Source organism: Morone saxatilis, unplaced genomic scaffold (genome assembly GCF_004916995.1).
Source record: "Morone saxatilis isolate NCDOM2014 unplaced genomic scaffold, NCSU_SB_2.0 Contig16, whole genome shotgun sequence".
Classification (NCBI taxonomy): Eukaryota; Metazoa; Chordata; class Actinopteri; family Moronidae; genus Morone; species Morone saxatilis.
Window position 1 is genome coordinate 1,820,578 of NW_023339718.1, and position 2,387 is coordinate 1,822,964.

At 38.7% G+C, this 2,387-nt stretch overlaps 1 protein-coding gene across 2 annotated transcripts in view; it reads right to left on the reverse strand.

The window, feature by feature from the left end:
• Positions 1-1,651: 1,651 nt before the first annotated feature.
• The window catches only part of polr3d (polymerase (RNA) III (DNA directed) polypeptide D), a 4,313-nt gene continuing 3,577 nt past the window's right edge, over positions 1,652-2,387 (reverse strand). The window contains exons 8-9 of one of the 2 annotated variants that reach the window (XM_035658461.1): positions 2,229-2,381; positions 1,652-2,068 (exon numbers count right to left, since the gene is read on the reverse strand). In XM_035658461.1, coding sequence (XP_035514354.1) covers positions 1,952-2,068; positions 2,229-2,381 — 270 coding nt within the window. In that variant the 3' untranslated portion in view covers positions 1,652-1,951. Of the gene's footprint in view, positions 2,069-2,228; positions 2,385-2,387 lie in introns of both variants that reach the window. The other variant, XM_035658460.1, reaches the window with a different exon arrangement.

Genomic DNA, 2,387 nt, shown 5'->3' on the forward strand with positions numbered 1-2,387 from the left:
AAACCTTGGTTCGCTGCGTTTAACGGTTACTATCTCACGAAGGCGGCTCTTGTTGTTAGGTATTCCCCGCAACAGTTATAAAACGCATGTTCAAGTTTTTGTTTTTTAATTAACCGTACCTTCAGGGGTTTTTGGGACGTTTACGGGTGTCCCGGTACAGTAGGAGACTTCACTGGGTCAATCAGCAAGTCTTTTGTCTGTTTCGGATTGTAGCCAACACCTTCCACCGGCGGACAAACATGGGCGGAGGACACGGGCGACTCGACGTGCAGGGCGACCGTACTGAGAACGGCCCAGCCCGCCTCAGCTGACCGCACATCAGGTGACATACCAGTGCTGCAGCTACACCTGGTGGGTCAACACAAAGACACTTGCAGGCCTTTCGGTGTGTTCTGGTCACTTACCCGGCAGTGACCACTTAAGTTGGCGCTGTAGGAGGCAATATATTTTTATTAGGATAGAGTGTAGATAGATAGAGTAGAGTAGATGATAGATCTAGATAAGATTTAGGATAGATTTAGATTAGAGTTAGGATAGGTAGATAGATTACGATAGATAGAGTTAGATAATAGAGTACATACGATTTATGTTGGTTTATTTTATTATTAGGTTATTTAATTATTACTAATTTCCTGTTTTCATTTACTTGCACTACAATGTATACAGCTTGATTATACATTCTGTAATACACCTTTTATTCTGCAATTCTCCTCCATGCTTTTTTTTATATATACCAGGTGTCTAGTATTGTTCTCCTTACGTTATTGTGTTGTTACTGTTGTTACTGTGTGTAATGGCTGCTGTACAACTGCAATTTCTTAGCTTGGGATCCAACTTAAATGTATATGTGCTAATAGGATAGATAGATTAGTGATAGATAAGAGAGATAGGATAGATTAGATAGATAGATAGATAGATAGATTTTTATTATTATTATTTTTATTATTATTATTATTATTATTATTTTATTTACTTGCGACTACAATTAGTTTTAAATTTAAGGAACATAAAAAAGTCATGAATATCCTATAATCTGATTAAATTATGTTTTAGTGTAATTGGTGTAATTGTAGTGATTGGATAATTACATTTGTGGTCTACAGAAATACTATTGCCCCACTGATTCCTATTAAACTATAAAACCTCTTGGATACAATACTGAGTAATACTTTAATGTACTGAGCTACTTGGTACATCTGTCCTTATACAGTATATGTGTTTAGTGGGCATTATTAATAAAAAACAGCCACAGGCCTCCAGTTTAAGGTCAAGTGGGATTCATCATTCAGCACACCTGGGTAAGAGCAGATTTGGGTGGATAAGCACATTTGGTGCATCTGGAGTCACCTTCTCTTATATTTTCTCTCACCAGAAAATAAAGAGAAAAAGAGAAAGAACAAACACATTTAGACACTTACTTAATGGTTAAAGGCAGTAAAGTGGACAATGGGCTGTGTAACCTTTTTAAAATCAAATCCTTCAGTCACCACAAACGAAAAGTCTTTAACCTCCATTGTGTTTGTGAGGCAGAAATCTAAAACCTCAGCAAATAAAACCAAGAGGGTATCTGCATAGCCACTAGAAGGTTTTTTTTTTTATAGTAACATGGGTGAATCAACCAGTTAAAGCATTTGACACCAACATATTGGAATAACAAAAACTTTTTTTTATTCACACATTTACATCCATGTACAGTCTTGTCAAGTAATTTCAACAGTACTGAAATTTGGCACACCATTCAACCTTTGAACGTCTGAAGTAATATGCCTATTCCACAAGAAGAAAATAAATTCATATTTATAGATAGTGTATTTCAATGTTATTGTAGCCACTCCGTGAACACAAAAGCGCCATCAACGGCCATCGTGCTTGTATGGGATGTCAGCTTCCAGGGTACAGGGTCAGTCCATAGTAAACATCATGACACACCCGCAAGTGCATTCACACGTCATCAAGCACTGCTCTCCAGCAGAGCCTCGAAGTCTGGGGAGCAAACCATTTTGTGTTTGACGTTTCCCAATACAGATAAGTCTCCCGTTCTTCCCTCCGTACCAATAGAGACCAGCTCCTGAGAAAACAGAGCGTGGGGAAGAAGAGAAAAGCATGTCAGAAATGTTAATAATTAGGATTCTATGATAAAATACTTAACAAGAGCCTGTGGAGAGACACTGTTAGCTCCGCTGTAGAGTTACAGGTACAGTATGGAGACAAATATAACACTTTCATACCTGTAGGAAAGAGCACGAGGTTCCTAGAGACACATCTAGCGTCACATGTCCCAGTATGAGCTGTACCTTGCCAGACTTCCTCACCAGCATCTTTCCTACAAGACCCTCCCGCAGGTCTTTCAGATTGCAGCAGTTGTCTTCAGCTTCTTCCTCCTGCTT